General features: G+C 33.1%; 2 protein-coding genes and 1 long non-coding RNA gene across 6 annotated transcripts; 1 reads left to right on the top strand and 2 right to left on the bottom strand.

The window, feature by feature from the left end:
- Positions 1-4,467: 4,467 nt before the first annotated feature.
- Positions 4,468-6,448, bottom strand: LOC141381599 (uncharacterized). Its single transcript, XR_012401986.1, has 2 exons — positions 6,230-6,448; positions 4,468-5,307 (listed from the first exon to the last, which is right to left on the bottom strand). It is a non-coding gene; the product is annotated as an uncharacterized lncRNA (long non-coding RNA).
- Positions 6,449-8,477: 2,029 nt separating this feature from the next.
- Positions 8,478-16,280, top strand: tmbim4 (transmembrane BAX inhibitor motif containing 4). Its single transcript, NM_213138.2, has 7 exons — positions 8,478-8,705; positions 10,374-10,482; positions 10,596-10,701; positions 12,133-12,166; positions 12,260-12,377; positions 12,806-12,851; positions 15,094-16,280. Exons 1-7 carry the CDS (start codon positions 8,615-8,617, stop codon positions 15,298-15,300), a joined length of 711 nt encoding a protein of 236 aa, NP_998303.2. The 5' UTR covers positions 8,478-8,614; the 3' UTR covers positions 15,301-16,280.
- On the bottom strand, positions 15,995-20,893 carry vhll (von Hippel-Lindau tumor suppressor like). Of its 4 annotated transcripts, none has more exons than XR_012401651.1 (4): positions 20,673-20,893; positions 20,472-20,606; positions 16,793-19,695; positions 15,995-16,620 (listed from the first exon to the last, which is right to left on the bottom strand). XR_012401651.1 is itself a non-coding variant. In NM_001128792.1 (3 exons), the coding sequence occupies exons 1-3, from the start codon at positions 20,851-20,853 to the stop codon at positions 19,535-19,537; spliced, it is 477 nt and encodes a 158-aa protein (NP_001122264.1). In that variant the 5' UTR covers positions 20,854-20,873; the 3' UTR covers positions 19,509-19,534. The 4 variants fall into 4 exon arrangements, 1 of the variants encoding a protein (NP_001122264.1); XR_012401652.1 differs by having other exon boundaries at positions 16,805-19,695; XR_012401653.1 differs by having other exon boundaries at positions 16,817-19,695.
- Between the last annotated feature and the right edge of the window lie 466 nt (positions 20,894-21,359).

Below are 21,359 nucleotides of genomic sequence, written 5' to 3'. Positions count from 1 at the left end.
TGAAAGCTGAGGAAAGCTTCATTCATGCTTGTTTGTCAGACTCCACTGTTGAACATGTTGAAGATTAAAGACAGCATCAACATCAGCTCTGACTCTTACAGTGTTCAACTCATTTCATCCATCACAACAGAAATATACATCAACTGACAGACGAGCTGTATTCATAACAGCAGACACTATTAATCAGCGCTCTTTATAAAGAGCAGAAGCTGTTTATAGAGCCCGTGTCAGTCATTTCACAAGCAGAAAGAGAACTTTATAGGAGCTGATACTCACAGGTGAGTCTCTTCAGTCGATTCCTGCACTTGATCGCAGATTCTGCTGCTTTAATCTGCTGTTGAGCTGGAATATGTGGTTTAAACTGTCGCTAAACTGTCATCTGTAAATGATGTATTTAAAATAAACTGTAGGAGTTTTGTTTTGGCGACTGTCATCTGTCATCACACGCTTCTTCCTTGTTGTCAAACAAACACCTGAAGCTGTGAGTCAGACTGTCCGTGAAGCTGCTCGCGCCGTCTAGTGGAGCGGATGAAGAACTGCACTAAATAATAATACTAAATAAAAGTAACGTTACAGACGTGTGCTTGAACCCACGACTTCATCACAGGCTCGTTCGTCTTCAAGTAAGGTGTTTATCCAGTGGAGCCACACTGCCTTACATGCTCTCTGCTGAAGTTTAACACACTTTGCTGGATGTAATGCAGCTTGTTGGCTTTAACATAAGCTATGAGACTTGAACCCAGGACTCCAGAGTTTCAAGCAAACTCTTTATCTCACACACCACAGAGGATGTGGAGATGTTTAATATTTTGATGTTTAAATGTTTAGTTCAGCTTCAACACTAATAATAACTCAACATGAGCATCAGCAGGACTTGAACTCAGGACTCTGTGCTAAACACACAACACTTTTACCAGCTGAGCCATTGAGTCTGACACTTTCTGCTGTTTTTCTCTCAGTTTTATCCAGAGATTTGTTGTGAGAAACAATAATGTGAAAATGCAGGATTGTAAATCAGACTTTGATGATCTGCAGACGAGTGATCACCCACTGAGCCACAGAGATCTCGATAAATTACTTCTTTATTATTGTTAGTAAGTCTGGTTTAGCGAACACTGATAATAATTCAACATCAGCAATATCGAGAGTTGAACTCTGGTCTCGTTGACTCAAGGCGATGATTTTCCTGCTGCGCCACTGAGATTGAGGATCTCAGATGTTTTAGACTCAGGTTTGGTCATAAGACTACATTGAAGAGTAGCTGAAAGCAGATAAATGTGTTAATGAGCGCCACCTTGTGGACAATAAGTATCTGCATTCATACATGGAAACATCAGCAGAACTTTTAAGAACAGCTGTGTGATCCTGATCCTGCTAAGCCGCTCTCCTGAGTTTAGCTGCAACCCAGATTAAAAGCAGCTGCAGCAGCTGATCAAGGCCTTCAGCATCACTAGAAGCTCCAGACTAATGTGCTGCATTGTTTATGACACAAATAATATTATTTATTTATATAAAAAAAAACATTTAATTGAATAATGAACTGCTTAAATATTGATGTTGTTATTGTCACTTACACATGTATGTGTTATTTTGAGTTTGATCATATAATTTACTGACCATTTTTACAATACTGTATAACTCAGACCACTTGTTTTAATACATGGAATAATGTTTTCTTGCCACATCAGTTTAATCACTCAAATCAAAGTTAAACCAAATCTCTGTCCTAAGAGTCATTAAAATAAACACCTCAGCAGTCCAGTCAGGGGCCTATAGCATGAAGATTTGCTGGTTAGATGGTTAACGTTCAGTTTAGTTTGCACCAGTTTTGTGTTTTAAGTCACATGATAGCCGCTCGACTTTAATTACTGTATTGTTTACTATTTTTATTACATAAATATATTTTTAGACCACATTTATGTGCAATGTATATACTGTAAATTTTCTTTTTTTCTTAAACTCTACTATTTTTTATATATATATTTTATATTAATGTTAAGCACCTTGGGTCTGAGAGTAACGCAATTTCGATTCTCTGTATGTCTTGTACATGTGGCCGAATTGACAATAAAGCTGACTTTGACCTTTGACTTTGATTACTCTTTATTGTCATGGTATCACAAAGCAGCTGAGCTGAGCTCCTTTCATGGCACCTAAAACCAAGAATTGGTGCAAACTAAACTGAACTGGCTAGCCAAATAAGAAAATAAGTGCTGGCCAAATGAGAAAATAAGTGCTGATAGTGTAGTTGTGTGTTGACTTTTTTTACGACTACTTTATTTAGATTTTTTAGAGCAACAGTGGAAAAGGACCCTCCACATTACAAGCTCAGTCAATGATTCAGGAAACATCTGAAAAACAAACCTCTTATAAAGCAACATCCAGCATGCTGTAGAGCTGAACAGTGCAGTGCCTTACTTCATGTCCAAAGAAAAGAAAGATCTCCAAAGATGCCTTTTTAAGTTGTAAAGGAATCTGTGTTTTTGAAACTAGTTAAGACAGCAGACGTCAATCATTTATTTAAATTGACAAAATATAATGTAAATGTTAAAAAATTATCATGGTTAGTGGGGGGAAAAAGTTGTTTAAAATATTTAAAATAACATCTTTTAGAGCAGATATCACAATAAGGTATATGCCGAAGTATACTGAAGGACTTTTCATTAGCCAGTAACCTGGTTTAAGCGCTTCTAGTGAACTGTATGTCATTGCAAAATCAGCGCGTTTAAGGTCTGTTTTCTTAAAAAAAGTGATATCCAATACAGGTCTCAGGTTGTACAATAAGCACTGCATTAAATAAATTCTTCCCCATCATGTTTATAATATGAGCATTTATTTTACCCTAATATATTTAATGGAGCTTATGCGCTAGCCTGCCTAGATAGGCATGTGCAAGTAAACAGTGTTTTATCTTGTTTTACGCTTGAGCAACTAAATGAATGCCAAAGTCTATTTAACTGACTGTATTTTAATTACATTACAACATTGATGCTGTAACAGAACCATTTAAAAATAAAAAAAGTCACATTAACTGTTCACCAGAAGTTTATCAGTAGGGGAAGAAACACTAGCTCCGCATATACCCTGTACCGTGAAACTGTCATATTTTTACCCAAGGTTATCATACCATCAGAATCTTATATCGGCCCATATAGTTCTGCTAAAGTATTAGATGTACCAAAATTATTTATTTAAAAATAACTGATTCAGTAATATTTAATTTCATATGAAAATACAAACCTCACTATTTAAATTAAAAAAAAAAAAAAACTTTATGCAATCCATATAATCGAGGTTTGAATACGCTTGATTTTGATGCATCCAATACAATTTTGAAGTTGACTTGAATTAAACATGATATTAAACACAAAATAGAAATATGGTATATAATCCCAAACCTTATTTTTGATAAAGTTAGTGTTCTAGACTTTCCTTTAGTGTGACTTTGAGATTAATAATCTGCCCATTCAATTATCTGATTTTCATAGGCAAGCTCTTTAATGTGGGATTCTCTTAAACAAACACAATTAATCTCTCCATAAACAAATATGGAATAATAAAACTGTCAGATATAAGAACAAATTTTCTACGATAATTGGGTTGAAAAGATATTCTATTGATCTAACTGTTATTAAAGGTTAAGGATATTTACTGACTTAATCATTTTTAGAGAAGCTTAGTTTTCCAGTGCCTGCACGAGATTATAGTATTGTAATTGATGCAATACCAGCGGGCCTGGAGAGGCTTTCGCAGGGTCACAGTGAACCAAATAAACTAAAGGTTAAAAATTAGATTTTATTAGATAAAAGTGTTGATATAAAAGACAGAAAATGTATTAATACATTTCCTATAAGTTTGATTAATTATCCTGCAACTATTAGACACAAGTACTATTGGAAAAAAACAGTCTGAGAATTATTGAGATATTGTGTCACTAATAAAGTCAGTGAAATCTACTTTAAAATCATATATAAAATATAGCCACCTAACCAGTGTCTCAAGAGATATAAAGTTGATCTTTCTAAATCTTGTTTTTTTTCGAAAAGGATGTTGAGACTGTTTTGCATTTGTTTGTTGATTGTATGCATATTAAATATTTCTGGGTTGATGTTGAATGTTTTATTAATATACTGAGAGGTCATAGAATTAATATAAAGAAAAAGATGTCATATTTAACGAAGATAAAAAAGCAGATAAGAATCTCATGTTTATGCTAAATCTTTTGATATTATTAGACAAGTTTTATATACACATACATATTTATAGTGTAAATGGTCGGAGAGGAAGCCTAACATCTTCCATTTCATAGCTGATTTAAACATTTAATTTGAAACTCTTAAAGGACTTCCAAGTAGTAAATCAACCAGAACTGTGATAACACTCCAAAAACTACACTCCTCCTCTATACACTCGCAGAAAAAAATAAATGGTACAATGTTGTACCAAAGAAGGTGCAAACCCTTGTCGCTGGGGCAGTACCTTTTATGGAACAGAATTGCATTATTAGACAATAAACACATTAGTATTAATTCAGTTTTACCTTCAAGGACAAGATTTGTACCACGGGAAACCAAAATGTACCTTCGGTTTTTAAAACCTGCAGATGCAATATTGTACCTTCATCAAACGTACAAATCTGATCCATTAAGGTACCACTACAGTGACAAGACACTTTATACCTTAACAGTGTCAAATGTGTTCCTTCAAGAACTATTTAAAAGCATTTTCCTATATCCAAAATGTGTCAATATATTTTCAGTAAATATAAAACATCAAATACATTTTTAAACAATGTGTTTTTAAAAAGTTTACTTATAGTTTAACATCTTTAAGATCTATGTTTTTGCTAAACTTTTCACAACACTTTCCACAAAAATGTTACAGAAACACATTCTCTCATGTACTATATAAAAAACTAATTCTGCAATTTTCACACAATACCTTTGTAATATCTTAAATTTCATTTGATTTACTTTATTTTAAAATAGAAATAGAATTTTGCGGCGATGTGGTGGCGCAGTAGGTTGTGCTGTAGCCTCACAGCAAGGTCGCTGGTTCGAGCCTCAGCTGGGTCAGTTGGCGTTTCTGTGTGGAGTTTGCATGTTCCCCTTGCATCCACCGGGCGCTCCGCTTTCCACCACAGCCCAAAGATATGCAATACAGGTGAATTGGGTAGGCTGAATTGTCCGTAGTGTGTAAATGAGTGTGCATCTCTGGGAAACATCCATAAAATCCATCTATCATAAAACATGTGCTGGATAAGTTGGTGGTTAATTCCACTGTGGTGACCCCGGATTAATAAAGGGACTATGCCGATAAGAAAATGAATGAATGAATACAAATTACAATTGTGAAAAAGTATTGTAAAAAGACATGCACAATGTTTAATTAGTTTTTCAATACTAAAATGTCTGCATGAACACTTTGCATATGACTTTTGCCAGCTCATGTAGTGAAAAGCAAATGGTAAAAGGTGCGCATATCAATAATGAAAGTGTATTTATCAAAAAAAAAAAAAAAGCTTAGCAAATGTTTATTTAAAATGCCTTAAATGTTTAGTAGGCAATACCTATATTTAGTTTTACGAGTTGTTTTGTTTTGTAGAACTTAATAATTAATGTTTAGGAGTTTCTTCAAGCATATGCTTTTAAATGATAATTCATGTTTTAATATGGAAATTTTTCATAAAATCTCTGCCTTTCCAGTCATATTTATTTTCAAAGATATTGTAATAAAGCAGTTGTCTAACACTTATGTACCTTTTTATGAGAATAATTGTGTACCTTCATTTCAGTTGTACCCTAAAATGTTAGTCTTTTACAAAAAGTACAAAACTGTTCCTTAAGGAAGAATATTTGTACCACTTTTCTTGTGTCTTTTCTGAGTGTATGGTAATCATGTAACCCGCTTTTGCTCTTTTTTTCTATCCTTCTTTCTTTGTTTTTGTCATTTTGCTTATCCATTTTGCTTTGTTTTATGCTAAAATGTGAATGTCCTGTTGTAAGATTTGTTATGCATGTGATTGTAAATGTTCAGCAAGTACAATAAATAAACAAATATTATAAAAAATAGACTGCATAGAAAAAAACAAACAGCACTACTGCTTAATAATACTATTCTACATAATAAACTTTACATAAATCACATCAATACAAACGTCATTAACGACTTAAATGCAAATTAAGCATTTCTATATAATCTTTTTCGACAAAAGTGTAAAGATACTTACGGGTGTTGGAGTGTCCAGCATTCCTGCACTTCATCCGGAGATGGTCGCATGTTTTTGCCTGAATGGCTCAAATGTGTGCTGATAAGTGACATTTAAAGACTCTCACTGACTGTCACCTGCAGGAAATTTACTTTTATATCTTTAAAACGGTCAGAAAGGTTTGTTTTGACTGTGGTCAAGTGTTGTGTTGTTTACAGAGCCAAAGTTGAGCCTCGTGCTAAACGTGAGGTCTTTTGCACCTCTAGCGGAGCGGATGGAGAACTGCACACTTTCTACAGGACAGACTGAAAATGACTTCCAGAAATTTATTGAATTTCATTAAATATCTAGCGTCAACAGGCCTTCATGTATATTACTGAATGTGTTTAGTGATTAACATTTTTCTAATTAAATAAATAAACAAACATTCTATCACTCATTGTATCTGCAGGGTCCCTCTTGTGGTCATCAAGTGTATCAATCTTCAAGCAGAATTGTCTGTCTGCTTTGCTCTGCTGCGAGTGTGCGCAATTATTTCTTCATTTCTGAAGGAATCAGTAGTTTTTCAGGCATCTGAATTATCAGATAAACGTAGAAACTATCTGTGAAATATTGGTTCAATAATCAGCTCTCAAAGGAACTGTAGTAAGACATGATATCGCTAAAATCCAGGACATTTTAAAGATAAATATTTTTAGTTGTTGTGGTGAAATCAGGCTTATTTCACTAAATACTGAAAATGTAAAAAATGTATAACAATACAAGAAAAGGCTTTTCTCTTTGTTCCGCCTTTTTTAGAAATATTTTGTAGTTTTGCTGTATCTATTTATGTTGTATCTATTCACTGTACTAACTGTTTTTTATGTATAATAATACTTATATTCATTTTAACTTAAGTATATACATTTAGTTTAACTAAAATATATTTAAGTCTTATTTTTATACTATTAAATATTTAAATTCTATTTGTAAACTAACATGTATTTAAATTCTGTTTCTCTATATTTAGATTCCCACAATGAATCCCACAAATGTACAAAGTCTTTTGGTGGTGCTGTAATGCAATTCTCTGTGATGTGATGTTCAATAAGGCATACACAACAGGATCACAAATATCACAGATAATTTACATCACTATAATACACATCACAGCTTAAAAGGAATTCAACATGAACTACAAGTGGTTTTAAAATACAACTGGAGGAGTGTTTTTTGACCCTTAATGTGCAAATATGACATTCATGTGTGATAATGCAGCGCTGGTTAGCATTTTAGCACATAACAGAACTTCTTCAGTTCACATGATAGAACATTCAAAATACTTTCCGAACTGTAATATAGGTATACTCTCATTTAAAAACATACTCTTCAGCACATTAATAAAACATAAACGCTCAATTCAACCCGACTGAACATCATTTTGTTGTAAACTCACCAAACCCGGGTGATTTCAACTCAGAAATGCTAACCGCATAGAATTCTACAAGGGCAGGTCATCCTCTGTAAAGTCGTCAATCATCGCACTAAAAATGACCCAATAACATTTATACAGGGACTAAGACATCACATAACATATTATTTATGCATATTAGGAAAAAGATGATAGTTATATTTGCCTTTTAATCTCTTTTGTGACACTCGAGATCAGCAAAGCGTCTCGTCTGAGTGACGTCATACAGAGCGCCCACCATATGGCCAAACATTACGCTTTTCTTTCAGTTAAAATATAATTATTTTAAATTTCTCTCTTCAAGATAACTTTGTTTAAACTATTATTTAAACGACTTAATATGATTTAGTAAAAAATAAGTTATTTTGAATTTGGGTTTTATTTTTCTTAAACAGCTTAATTCGGGTCTACAATAGTCCATTTTTAATGGTAAATCCAGATACATACTTTGCCATAGCTGCATAGACGGTGGTGTTACACTATTTTTAGAATGATGGAAAATGGGCTTATTTAGCCGATTACTTAAAATCATAATAATTAAACAGGGTTTTATTTATTTATTATTGTTATTATTAGGCAGTCATTGTGTCATTTTGTTTTACATTTAGCTTTATTTAGTAATAATAATTAATGTATTAATGTATTTCCTGTTTCTATAGCTTCCGAGAATCCAAAAAGGGCCACACGCTGATAAATAATGTTATGATAGCTGTTTTGATAATATGTTATGATTAAATTGCCTCTTGTTACAGATATGAAACAGTTTTATAACAAGCAGGAAATGTTCATGGCCGCATTGAAACGATCTTGTATCTAGGTGGCAGTAGCGCATCGGTGAGCTACAATCTAACGTAAAACACCTGAAGAAGAAGACGACAAACGACGGAAGCGACTGTCGTATTTGTTATTAAATTTGTCACCAAATGATTCAGGTTTAGTTAGATCTTTTATTGAACATGAATCAAGAAAAGCATCCGCGATCATCCATTGAGGATGATTTTAATTATGGCACGAATGTCGCGACGGCTAGCGTACACATCCGGATGGGTAAGTCGATACGTTGATGTCTACGTAATCAGAAACACAGTCTATAATGTAACACGCTCTGGAAATTACTAAAATTTTTAACAGCTGATGGACAGTACTGTTTTATTTCGGTTATTTGTGTCTCCTTGTTTAGCAAACAGCGGCAGATGCTTACAGTATGACGCAAGCGATAAATCAGCTGTCACGAGTCACCGAGCTCCTCATTGTTTTTAGCAAATGTCATTTTTAGCATGCAAAGAAATGCCACACGTTTCTTAAAATGTCACATGTAGTTGTCAGACCAGTTTTTAAAAATTATGTAGATGTTATTCTGGCCAGCTGTCGTTTTGTAAAGGAATAAAATGCTCGAAATGCTCCTTTTTGTGATATTTGGAAGAAATTCAATCAAACCTTTATAGAAATGTACTATACATTACATTTTTATATGCATAGAAATAAAAGGTTTGTTGATTCTTTGTTACATTAATTTCTTTTGCTTAATGCATGATTATTACATAGTATTTCACCAAAATGTTAACCAACATTTAACTTTATTGTAACAAATTGTATTTATAACACTATATTACACTCTTTAATTGCATTTATGTGCTTATTAAGGATGGAGGGCGAATCCTTCAAAAACAATAAATACATAAACAAATACGTAAATTATGCATGGGCCGGGATAAGATTCTGACAATATGATAACCTTGGGTAAAAATATCACGGTTTGATGGTATTGTGATTACTGCTCTAAAATATAGTCTTTTAAAATGTCAGGGTGAAAAACAACAACTTCTTTCCCCTCTGACCACAATATAGTTTATTTTAGGAAACATTTTAATAATTTAGAACAATAGACATGTCAGGCTAAATAATTAAAATCAATCATTGACTTCTGCTGTCTTCTTTAGTTTCAAAAACACTGATTTCTTTACAATTTATATGGCATTTTTGGATATCTTTTCTGCTGGAGATACTGGTGTCCAAAAAAAAGTGAATAAAAATCTTACATATACCATAGGAATGGTATAGCAGAAAATTTTGACTTTTTAAAAACGCAGTATACATTGAAAACGATTACCGTCCCATTTTTAACAAAATATATAAATAAATGAGTAAATAAATCCATAAGTTCCTGCATAAATAAAATAATAAATATGCAAGTAAATAAGTAAATGTATATAAAATTCCACAAACTCCTGCATAAATAAATAAATAAGTAAATAAATAATAGTGTGGGCAGGTAAATCATTAAATAAATGACATGAATGTGATGATTGATAGACACCCTCTCATTAGCATGTTGATCTAAGGAAAAGTAAATATGGAACTATGTTCAAGAAGGTGTGAAGGCATTATTATTTATTATATTTATTTTATTATATATTTATTTATGCAGGAATTTTTGGATTTTTTTAAATATACATTTATTTATTTATTTGCATTCTTATTTATTTATTGTTTTATTTATGCAGGAATTTGTGGATTTATTTACTCATTTATATATTTGCATAAGTATTTATTTATTTATTTATTTATTTATTTATTGTTTTTGCAAGTTTCACACTCCATAATTAGGATGTATAAAATCCCTTTTGTAAATTTAATTTGATACCAACACAGCAGGACGTCTTGCCTTTTTAATAGTCATTTATAAACTCATTTACTTGTGTATTTCTTTTCCAGATTTCCTCCGCAAGGTCTACACCATCCTGTCATTGCAGATTATCATCACCACAGCTGTATCTGCCCTGTTCATGCTCTGTAACCCTATTAAAAACTTTGTGCATGAAAGGTAAGCCCAAATCCATACTGTGGGTTCACCACACATCATTCTGTCTGTTAATTGGGACAAAGTAGACTTTCATCTGTGTTAAATGTGTTAATGTGAACCCCATTATTTCTCAGTCCCTCTCTGGTGCTGATATCCGCTATCGGCTCTCTTATCCTGCTCCTTGCCTTGGCTTTTTATCGTCACCAGCACCCCGTCAACCTTTATTTGCTGTTTGGATTTGTAAGTATAACACAAAGATGATCAAACTAATATTTAATATAATAATAAAAGTTGAAAAAGAAAGTTTTTTAATTATATAATACATGGTGTATAATAAAAACAAATAATAAAGAGTGTGATAATATAATGGCAGTAAATAATCCACTATTGAATCAATAAAGAAATTGTTATTGCTTTGAAAATAGACATGACCAAGACACAAGATGTCTATTTGCTCATACAAGACTTACTTGTTATAATAATCACTTAAAGTTTAAAACAAACTTTAATATAATGTGCTTTTTTAAAAAGATGAAAGACAATGTTTTTATTCACGAAATGTAGTAATGGACAATTTAAAAAGGTTTCTCCTGAAATAATATTACAGTTTTAAGCATAAATGAAGTTTAAAATAAATAGTTTATGTGTTTGTTATTATTGCTACTATTTTTGTATTGTATTTTATTAATTTAGTATTAATATTGTATATTAATACTATATCATATTCATTTTATGTATGTGTGTATGTATATATATATATATATATATATATATATATATATATATATATATATATATATATATATATATATATTTATATTTATATTTATTATTATTATTTTTTTATTAGCATATATCTTGACTGACAAAATGTGTAAAGTATTGTTAATAAATTATAGACCCTTTTCACACTTTCGGGTTTCTCAGTAGCGGAAGTCATCATAGTTGGGAAAACTTAGAGCGCAGTGAATGGGAGAATACAACACATTTTTTTTTTTTACAATCTTATTTGCTCAAATAATAAAAGAAAAACTCAACGATGGTGTTATAAAGACTTGCAGAAAAAGAATTTAAAAATTGTGTGAGACTGATGACGGCAGCCAGAGGAGAGATATATGTCAAATTTGCTGTCCTGTCCCATAGACGCTGCATTAGAAACCCGCTTGCACAAGTGGTAATTAATTTTTTTGTAATTTGAAGCAAAGATGATATACTACATATATAAATACATATAATATGTTCATATGTTAAAAAAAATACATATATATATATATATATATATATATATATATATATATATATATATATATATATATATAAAATATATATATATATATATATATATATATATATATATATATATATATATATATATATATATATATATATATATATATGTAATATATAAATATATATATTAAAAACTTTAAAGTATTTAAGATGCTGATGACCATTAAACGTGTCATGACAGGCTTGTTAAAGGGTCCTTTAATAATATATTATTATATTTTAAATATCTTCATTTAAATGATTTTGTTTGCCCAAATGTTGCGCAACATTTGCTGAAATGTATTTGTTTGTTTAAATATTTATACAATTTTTAAGAATAATAATGTTGCAATAAATCTTGAATAAATAAAAAATGATGTAATGGTTGTGCATTTTACACAGACTCTGCTGGAGTCACTGTCTGTTGCTACTGCAGGTAATTTAATGTGTTTTCTAAATTTATAAGCATCCAGTGTGAGGATTAAATCTAATGCAAATGATCACTTTTTTTTCCTATTTCTCCTTCCAGTGTCATTTTATGAGTACACCATAGTCCTCCAGGCTTTTGTGCTGACGTCTGCTGTGTTTCTGGGCCTCACTGCATACACCTTCCAGTCTAAAAGAGACTTCAGCAAACTCGGAGCCAGGTATTTCTCTCTTTCCCTTCAGCTCAAGGCTTGGCTCTGTCACATTCATCATGGTAACCGAGTGCAAGAATTATTGTTTTAATCCATTTACTCCTGAATCCATGTGGAGTGATGTGGCCGCAATTGTCTCTGGAGAAACATTCTTCTTTCTGGTCATTAAAATGAAGTGTAACGAAAATAATAGGGCTCATGAGTCATAACTCTGTTATATGATATGATGCATGGTCCACTTGTCCACATGGGAAGTCGCTGGGAGGGAAAATTAATTTCTTTGCGAGGAGGATTGAGGAATTCCTTGATTCATATTGTTGGTCGGCGTAATAACTTGCTTGATGCAACAATTCTTGCTCTGTCTTTTGCTGTTTTATTAATAATCCATATTGATAACAATTTACTTGCAGAGAACTGATTGCTCTTTATTTTTTTAGTTTGTTTGCTGGCCTGTGGATCTTGATCATTGCCAGCTTTCTGAGGGTGAGTCTGAGGCATATCAATCAATGAACTGAATGCTCTTTAAAATGCTTTTGTTTGCAAGACATAAATGCCATGGTGAATGGGAATGTATGTAACTATGTGTGTGTATACACAGTGCTCAGCATAAGAACTTTCTTTAAACTTATATTATATTTGTGCATAGACATTAGATCAGTCAGTACCCAAGCTAAAACTGGAACTAATCAACAACAAAGGAGTCCAAAAATTTGAACATCTAAATTATTGCTGTGGGGAAAATTATTAAATATAATCTTAATTAACAAAAGACAGCTTAAACGTATATAATTTAGTCGTTTTTTTTAACTAATATTTTAATCATTTGAATGCAAATGTATTATCTTTCCATTTCTAAAGATGTAAAGGTGACCAAACTCTTATTTTAATTTAATCGTAACTTAATGTTAAAACAGCTATCATAACATTATTTATCAATATGTGGCTCTTTTTGGATTCTCGGAAGCTGTAGGAATTAAATGTAAAACCGTAAATACGTCGGGACCATTGTTTTTGTTTACAATCCTGTTACGATTTGAAAGATGGCAAGTCAAGGGGAAAGGGAGTACCATTAATTTTGGGTGAAACACATAAGCAAACACACAATATCAACAAGTGAGGGACAAAATACCAAGACTAACTAAATGCATTGAAGTGAGTTTATTTACAAAGATAGTAATAATATTAAATGTAAAAATATGTGTATAGAAAGATCATTATATATTTACAAGGATACATTGAAATTTACAGATAACAAATGGGACACAGGATGTTTGACCAGATAGATGGGGGAGTTGGAGAACTGAGCGGCGTCCAAACAATAGAAATAAATAAAACAAAACAATCCATTGGCCCAACCTCTACGCTAACTATCCAAAAGAAAAAAACAGCAGTTACTGAAAAGAAATCTTCACGTCTATTACGCACTACCTAACCTACTCTAATGTACGATGAGAAAACAAAAGTACAGTGGGTGGAGCACGCCCCTTACCTAGTGTGTCTAACAACAGTGATATTCAAATCTATGTGTGCACAATGTATGTCGCGCGACATTCTTACCTGTCCCACTCTCCAACCTCAGGGTAATTAGGCAAGTCATTGTATAATGATGGTTTGTTCTGTAGACCATCAAAAACTAATTTAGTTTAAAGGGGCTAATAATTTTGTCCTTAAAATGGCTTTTAAAAATTTAAAAACTGCTTTTTTTGTAGCCGAAATCTATTTAAAATATTTTTTAAAAATAATAATAATTCAAAGGGGTGCGAATAATTCTGACTGACTTTATTTGTGTGTGTGTGTGTGTGTGTGTGTGTATGTATGTATGTATGTATGTATGTATGTATGTATATATATATATATATATATATATATATATATATATATATATATAATTTATTTATTTATATATATATAGAAATATATATATACACACACACACACAAAGCAATTTTAAAAACTACTTACTTTTCACTAAGTGCACACACACACTTTAATTGTACTTTTGTTTTCTTCAGTGTTAAGCAACAAGTTGTATTAAATTTATTGAGTGTTATATTTTTATAGCCTGCATGACTCTTATAGTATGATACTTGATTTATTTGCAGTATAATGTTACTTCTGTTTAAATAAAAAACAATAAAATGAATTAGTTTTTTGTGTATTTATTATCAATTTGTACTAGGGCTGCATGATATTGGAAAAATTAACATTGCAATATTTTGTTAGTCTGCGATTATATATTGCAATATGAAAACAATTGACTTGAAAATCTGTTTGGAGATCTTACAATTTTAGATTGATTGGAATGATTCTGTAGGCGCATCTGCTTAAAATCCAATAAACAAAATTAAAAGCATAGATAAACGCCTAACAGTATGCAGGTAGAGTAATTTAAAAAATAATAATAATTCAATAAAATTGATCGTTATTAACGTTACTAATGGTAAAATTCCCTGTGCCAAACGCTTTTAAAATCCTCATACAGTCACAAGCCTCAATCACAGAAATGATCAATTATAATGCGAATGATCACATTGCGATATCGATGCTGAAATTATATATCGTGCAGCCCTCTTTTATACATTATAATTTATTTACATTATTTTATTTTTGTTATTATAATGGGTGAATGGAATGGAGCTTCATTTATGTTGAACATATGACACGCCATGCTTTTTCCTTGCAAGATTCAAGCCACATGCCATTAACTCTGCAACTATCTGTGCAGTTCTTCTTCTACAATGACACCATGGAGCTGGTGTTCGCTGGGGCCGGAGCTCTGCTGTTCTGCGGCTTCATTATTTTCGATACCCATTTGCTGATGCACAAGCTGTCCCCAGAGGAGCACGTCCTGGCATCCATCAACCTCTACCTGGATATCGTCAACCTGTTCCTGTACATCCTGCGCATCCTCGACGCCATGAAGAAACACTGAATGCTGTGACACTCGTCATCAATGTCACAGGTGAACGTCGGTGCACTCGGTAAATTAATAATACTTTAATTTATTTTAAACATACTTTCCATACAATAGGACGGAGGGGTTTGGCGGCTGCTGAATTAATCAAATAAAAAAAATGAGTTATTAATCACTTGACAGATTAAGTGTTGCATTTTTGGACCAGAAAATATGAAATAATTATAATAAAAGCATGAATAAAGTCATTAAACAGACATGCACTCGATACAGAACGTTAATTTAGCATTTTTCATATTATTAGTGTATGTATGCTCTTCTACTATTGGGGCATTAATGAAACTCCTCAGATTTTGCTTAATTTTTGTTATTAGTTGTAATCGGCTCCTTATTTTCATCTTGCAAAGTGATAATTGTCATTTAAATGGGCAAATGTGAATGTCTAAAAAATGATTGTACATTTCTCTCTTCTACTAACTGTTCCTCATTAGATTCCTTGGTTTTTAGTGAGATCTGTATTCTGTGGTGATTTCTTGTTGATTTAGGTGTCGTGGTAGGTAAGTGTTAATGACTGGGGAACACATTTGGTTTTATGTATGTTTGTAAATGGTATGTGTATCATTAATTTAACTCACAGTCCTTCTAAAATGGCCTGAATTACCTGAAAGGCATTAAGATCTGCAATGAAACATCACACAGACATGTTAAAATATCAGAGTAATAAACATTTTAATTTGTAGGAGTCTTCGGTGGCACATTGTAACATCGATAAAGCAGCAGTGAGCCAGTTTTAAAAAGCACGTCAGTCATCTCATTTGAAATGAACTAGAAAATTCAGCATATTCAGGGATCTCTGTATGCCTGTACCCAAAGTGCAATAGTAATCATGATAGATATGTTTTTAAAGGGTAAATAGTCATGTAAGCAAACTGAGATGTTATATAATTTTATGTTTTTTTTGCTGTATAAATAAAAATAAAATGACTATTTTGACCTGTCTTCGTGTACAACAGTTAGTTGTCATCCTCAGGTTTGATTGGTTGAGCAGAGTTCCAAGTGAGATGACATCAAGTCTGGCATCTCTCGAAGTATGTATTATGGAAGGTGATCAGGGCCAATAGTTGTCTTATAGAGCACCGTTTGACGCATCAGTAATTAAAACAGCCAGTTAAATTGCTTTGTTTGAGACTATATTTGCATATGAGGGGCATCGGGTTACATCAGACGGAATGTTAACTCATCAAGGATTTGGTATACTGACGCATGCATATGCTAATTCAGTTCAATTCATCTTTATTTCTATAGCACTTTTACAATGTAGATCAGGGGTGGCCAACCCTGTTCCTGGAGAGTCACCTTCCTGCAGATTTCAGTTGCAACCCATATCAAACACACCTGCCTGTAATTATCACGTGGTGTTCAGGTCCTAATTAATTGCTTCAGGTGTGTTTGATATGGGTAGCAACTGAAATCCGCAGGAAGGTGGCTCTCCAGGAACAGGGTTGGCCACCCCTGATGTAGCCTGTGGCAAAGCAGCTTAACATAGAAGATTATAATAAACTGAACCGGTTTTCAGAGTTTAAGTTCAGTTTATTATTAGACATAATATTGCACTTGCATGAATATTGCATTTTTCACTTTTTTTCAATGAAAACTGTCTCTACATGTACTAAAGTGGCATGTTAAAGCCCAAAATGCACACCGTGTTTAAGCTAGCCTGCATGCACACACACAGATTTACAAAGTATACAACAGATGCAATATGTGCCCACAGTTGTTTGACAGATACGCGCTAGAAAGAAAAATCACAAGGGAGATTAAAAAGTATCCACAACTGTAAGTACAAAGATAGAATTTTCCTCTACAAAACTTCATATTCACATTATCTTCAGGATTCATACGGTCATGGAAAACCTGGAAAAGTCATGGAATTTTGACATGGCATTTTCCAGGCCTGGAAAAGTTTTGGAAAAACAAAAAAACCCACAAGGTTTTGGAAAAGTCATTGAAATTACATTTACATTTAGTCATTTAGCAGCCGTTGTCCATAGCGTTGTCCAAAATAACTTAAGCTGCGGTCACACAAGAGCTTGTGCTTGCGAAATTCTGTCGTATGGCGCTGTGAAAAGGCGTGGTATCAAACAACATGATTAGACACTAATAAAAGTGAGCGATTGCTCCATATGTTAAATTTCCTATTGTAAATGGTCTTCTGATGGTCTCACGCAATCACCTGATGTGATTTCGCAGGTAAGAATTCACAAAGCTTGATCTTTCGAATGCAATGAAATAGGAAACTTTTCGCACATGCTTGCATTTCTTGTCTGCCACATTCGCATGCCCGTGAATAGAAGTCTATGGGGAGAAAAGTGCAGTGTGATCACAGCAAGTTTCACCTACTATTACTAGTTTAACAAACTATTAACATCATCTAAAATAAGCTTGACAAATATCTGTAAACTGGAATGTAGGTTAGTTTTTACTTCCTACCTTGGCCAAAAACATGCTCTCACATTGGTGCTGTGTAAGCATCATCTATTTTACATAGATATCAAAATAAATTGAAACTAAATAGATTGCTGCGCATTTTATGATATGCTGTAATAAATTTAAATGTGCATTGTTTTTCTTATGCTGCGTTCACACCAGACGCGGCACGCGAGTGATTTACATGTTAAGTCAATGCAAACGCGCGAATAGACATCCTGCGGCGCGATACGTGCAAATGGCGCGATGCGAATAGCGCAATACGCGTGAGGCGAATTGAGCATTTTATGCGTTTGACGCGCTTAACGAGCGTTTTGCGTGAATCTCTCAAATTCGAAAATCTGAACTTCAGCGGACATTCGTGCCGCGTTAACCAATCTGAAGCTTGCTCTTGTGGGGGTGTGATTGTGACGTAGAACCTGTTGATGGTGTCCCGCGGGGAATCCTCCAGGCGACACCGACAACAAGTCATCAAACTGGGCTTGGCTCAGTCAGAAGCACCGTTGAAAGCCTCGGTGACACAGGTTCAGTTTCTGGAGGAGTTTATGAGCTCATAGAGCTGGATGCACCTCTGAAAGCATGTAGTGGACTCAGACACGGTCCTAAACGTATCGACGCTATTTTTCAGCCTTCATAAAGTACATAAACAATGTTATTTTCTTCATAAAACCCATGTTAGCCTTTTAGCAACGAAGCTACAGTCACCGGGAAGACAGAAGCCCTGCCCATCACGCGAATCCGCGTCTGTTCTGAAGTAAATTTGACACGCGAATGAAGCGGATTTAACGCGCGAATGAAGTGAGTAAACTTAAATGTTCACTCGGCTATTTACACGCAAATAGCCCGATTTATCCGCGCGTTCCGCGTCTGGTGTGAACACAGCATTATGATTTGCCACGAATATGTAGAGATTACATGAAACATTAGGTCATAAAAATTAACTTAAAAATCCAGGAAAAGTCTTGGAATTTTTGTAGTAAAAATGTGTATGAACCCTATATCTTTGTACTTGTTTAAAATACAGAAGTGCACTCAACATTTTTGGTTTTCTTTTCCAGTCTCTATTTTTTTGTGCCTTTGAAACTAATTATTCAAACTGCACAACATGCTTGGTTATGAATAAATAAATTATGGTTGCACATACTGTTCTGGTGTCAAACTCATGGTGTATGTATGGTAACTGTATGTTGATAATAATAATTCATGTTTCTTTTAAAGAATGGTGACCCTTTATAATTTTATTGTCGTTTAAAGAATTTTGACACTGATAACCCTCCATAATTGTATTGTTGGTAAAAGAATTTTGGCACTGATGACCCTCCATAATTTTATTGTTGTTAAAAGAATTTTGACACTGATAACCCTCCATAATTTTATTGTCGTTAAAAGAATTTTGGCACTGATGACCCTCCATAATTTTATTGTTGTTAAAAGAATTTTGACACTGATAACCCTCCATAATTTTATTGTCGTTAAAAGAATTTTGGCACTGATGACCCTCCATAATTTTATTGTCGTTAAAAGAATTTTGGCACTGATGACCTTCAATAATTTTACTGTTTAAGAAAGACCAGTCACCAGAGCGTACGAGCTCCATATCTTTTGTAAACTCCAGTACCAAACAAATAACATCACGGAACAGGAAAGAGAAAAGGCTGACTACGTTCATAGTGAGGTAGCCTATAGCATACTTTCACTTTGAATATGGGATTTTTTTTTTCTTTCGGTTTTATCGAAAAGAGAGAAATGGCTCTGTTTGTAGCCTTCACAGATCTCTCGCGGCGGATAATGTCTGGATGTCTCTCAGTAAATCAGGCGCGCGCCTGATGTCCTGTCTCAAACCCTCAGGTATTTCCAGCTTGCAGATGTCTTGTTTTCTCACCAAACTCCTGATCAGCCGCAGGCAGCATTCTTGTAATGAATACACTGACAAAAACAAAATAGAGCAAAACGTTTAATTGAAACATCCGCAAATTGATGTATAAAAATACTTTTTATTATCATTATTATTATTATTATTAATAATATTATTATGCTTTAAACAACATATACATGACAATATAGTAAACAAAACAATGCCAGTGTGATAGAAAGTAAATGATAATAATACATAAAATAAATAAATTAAACAAACATAAAAACAAGAGTAAACAATTAACTAAAATTCTTACAAATACAAATAAGCAGGACCTTTACATTAATCAAAAATATTGAAACTAGAGGACAGTTGGACAGTTTTAATGGCTTTTCGATGAGCACTATGCTGAATAGTGCAAAAGTAATTTTTCAGTTCCTTATAAAACACAGTAAAACAAGTTTTTTGTTGGAAATTTACACTTATGAATATGAAACTTAATTAACAAAATAAATAGGTTAATAACAAAAGCTTCATTATTCAAATTATCATAATTAAAATATCCAAAAATTACGTTTTCGATGTATAACAATACTTTTTTTTTAATTTATTTTTTTTATTATGCTTTAAACAACATATACATGACAATACAGCAAACAAAACAATGCCAGGGTGATAGAAAGTAAATGATAACATCAATACATAAAATAAAATAAAACAAACATAAAAATAAGAGTATAAATACTTAACTAAAAATTCTTACAAATATAAACAAGCAGGACCTTTACATTAATCAAATATTTTGAAACTAGAGCACAGATATATAACAATACTGATGGATACGTACTTGGAGTAGTGACGTAGACCGCCTGGAAATGCGGGTGCCCGTAATCATCATACTGCGCAGGAGCAGGAAAGTAAACTTCACTGAAGCTAACCAGCAGTTTAGCTCCATCAGATGCTCTGAACATCCATGGATGAGCTGGAAATACTTGATTTAGTGCAAACCTCGACTGGAAACAAACAGTTTTATGATAGCGTTACTTACTCAGATAAGTGTTCATCTGAAGAGATTTCCCTGGATTTATGTCGCCGTAAGACACCGGCTTTCCCGAGAAGTTCAGCCACCATGCTTCTGCTGTTCTGTTGGATTTGTTAATAAAAGAAATGTATGTTGGATCATCGGAGTTGAGAGATTTTAGAGGTGCGGGCGCTTCCTGCTCAGCCATGGTGCTGCTGCTCTGACAGATGCAGTGTCGCTGTAATGCTGACAGGTGGCAGTGTTACACGCTTTATAAAGGTCTACTCTTAAAGGAGTAGTTCACCCAAAAATGTACTCATTATTTTCTTATCCTCATGTTCCAAACCTTTATTCTGTTGGACATAAAAGAAGATATCCTGAAGAAAGCTGAAAACATGTAGCCATTGACTTCCAGTGTAGGATAAACAAAAAATGGAAGTCGATGGTTACAGGTTTCCAGCTATCCTCAAATTATATTCTTTCGTGTTCAACTGTACAAAGTCAAACAGTTTTGGAACTAGTAAAGGGTGAGAAAATGATGATAGAATTTGCATTTTTGGGTCAACTATTTCTTCAACACAACATCCTACTCGTCACCCAACGTTTTGATAACAGAATGCTAATAGGCTAATATGTTGTATTTAGGGCTAGACAGAATCTGCAGACATTTTTTGCTATTTCTATAGAGAATTATGTAAAAAAAAAATTAATTAA

Source organism: Danio rerio, chromosome 4 (genome assembly GCF_049306965.1).
Source record: "Danio rerio strain Tuebingen ecotype United States chromosome 4, GRCz12tu, whole genome shotgun sequence".
NCBI classification, from domain to species: domain Eukaryota; kingdom Metazoa; phylum Chordata; class Actinopteri; order Cypriniformes; family Danionidae; genus Danio; species Danio rerio.
This window is presented reverse-complemented; position numbering and strand designations above follow the sequence as displayed.